Source organism: Nematolebias whitei, chromosome 1 (assembly GCF_014905685.2).
Source record: "Nematolebias whitei isolate Nwh7 chromosome 1, NemWhi1, whole genome shotgun sequence".
NCBI lineage: Eukaryota > Metazoa > Chordata > Actinopteri > Cyprinodontiformes > Rivulidae > Nematolebias > Nematolebias whitei.
In genome coordinates, this window is record NC_056498.1 from 30332084 (window position 1) to 30333504 (window position 1421).

Genomic DNA, 1421 nt, shown 5'->3' on the forward strand with positions numbered 1-1421 from the left:
TGTAAACATCAGTTTGAAAACTCATTAGCTCTAGACATGTGGGTAAGACATTTCTTTCTTTCTTTCTTTCTTTCTTTCTTTCTTTCTTTCTTTCTTTCTTTCTTTTTGTCTTTCTTTCTTTCTTTCTTTCTGTCTGTCTGTCTTTCTTTCTGTCTGTCTGTCTGTCTGTCTGTCTGTCTTTCTTTCTGTCTGTCTGTCTGTCTTTCTGTCTTTCTTTCTGTCAGCTGGCCGCGTGAACGCGCTTGCCTCTGTGCGCGCTCCGTGTAGGTGGAGCCCAGCTGGGCTTGGAGCTGCTGGGTCTCTGTGACACCCACTAGATCTCCCAGCTCGCCCCAGCCTGAAGTCGCAGCTGTCTCGCGCGCCCCTCACGCTGAAACTCCTCTAAAAACGGTAAGTTTCGCGCTCATGCACGCGGTCAGTCCTCCGGCCTCTCTGAGCGGAGCCTCCGAGCGGCTGCAGCCGGACCTGGAGCCTGTTCGGACGGACTGCTCCCCGGGAGCTTCTCCTTTAAACTGGAGGAACGAAAAAGAGGCGAGGCCGCAGTTCAACGAGCTGACGGTGTTTCTGCAGCACCCTCTTCACCTCACTACAAGTTTTTATCAAGAGTTAAGAAGTTCTGAACCAGCTCAGACTGTCTCAGATTTATAAATCCATTTTTCCTGCTCTCATGTTCAGTTTGTTCAAAAATAGCTTCCATTTGTTTTGTCAGCTGTGGGAATGCAGTCAAACCTGAATTCTTGTGCCAGCACACATCCAGAGAACTTGTTCTCATGTGTCTCCGTCTTTGTTAATATTATTATTAATAATAATAATTCATAATTTCAAAGAAAGTCATCATAGGCTACAGATTGATTTTTAACTTCTAATTCCAACAATGTTTGGACAGTACTAAAAATGTCACAGTGTGTCAAAGTAAGGCCCGAGGGCCAAATCTGGCCCTTGTTATCTTCTTATCTGGCCCAAGATGCTATTTTAAATGTAAAACATTTTATCGCCGCTCGTTTTGACTAAACGCCTGTAGAGAATGACAGAAGTGCAGACGTCTCGTGACGTTTGGTCGACTTATCTTCAGAAAGCATCAAATGGAACCAAGAAAAGTTGTCAGGTGTCTGATACAAGTTATTGTTCTGACAGAAACTGGCCCTGGTTGAACCAGTATTTAATTTTGGACACTTTTGTGGTTTGACATCCCTCTCATACTGTATTAATGTTGTGATTCTTGTGATTAAGAAATTGTGCCATTTTTTTTATAAAAGAAAATAAAAAAAAACTACAGTCATTTTATTTTAAATTAAATCGGAGCAGCTCATTTTGAAATGGGACAGGATCTTGTTTACAGTAGTCCCTTGATTATTGCGGGGGTTAAGTTCCATACACCCCCGTGATGGGTGAAAAAACTCAAAGTAGGAACGCTACATTTA

The 1421-nt window shown here is 42.9% G+C and overlaps 1 protein-coding gene across 1 annotated transcript in view; it reads left to right on the forward strand.

Annotated features, from left to right (window-relative positions):
• Window positions 1-405: 405 nt before the first annotated feature.
• The window catches only part of LOC119407843 (transmembrane protein 272), a 26360-nt gene continuing 25344 nt past the window's right edge, over window positions 406-1421 (forward strand). The window contains exon 1 of the mRNA XM_037674706.1: window positions 406-592. Coding sequence (XP_037530634.1) covers window positions 406-592 — 187 coding nt within the window. The remainder of the gene's footprint in view (window positions 593-1421) is intronic.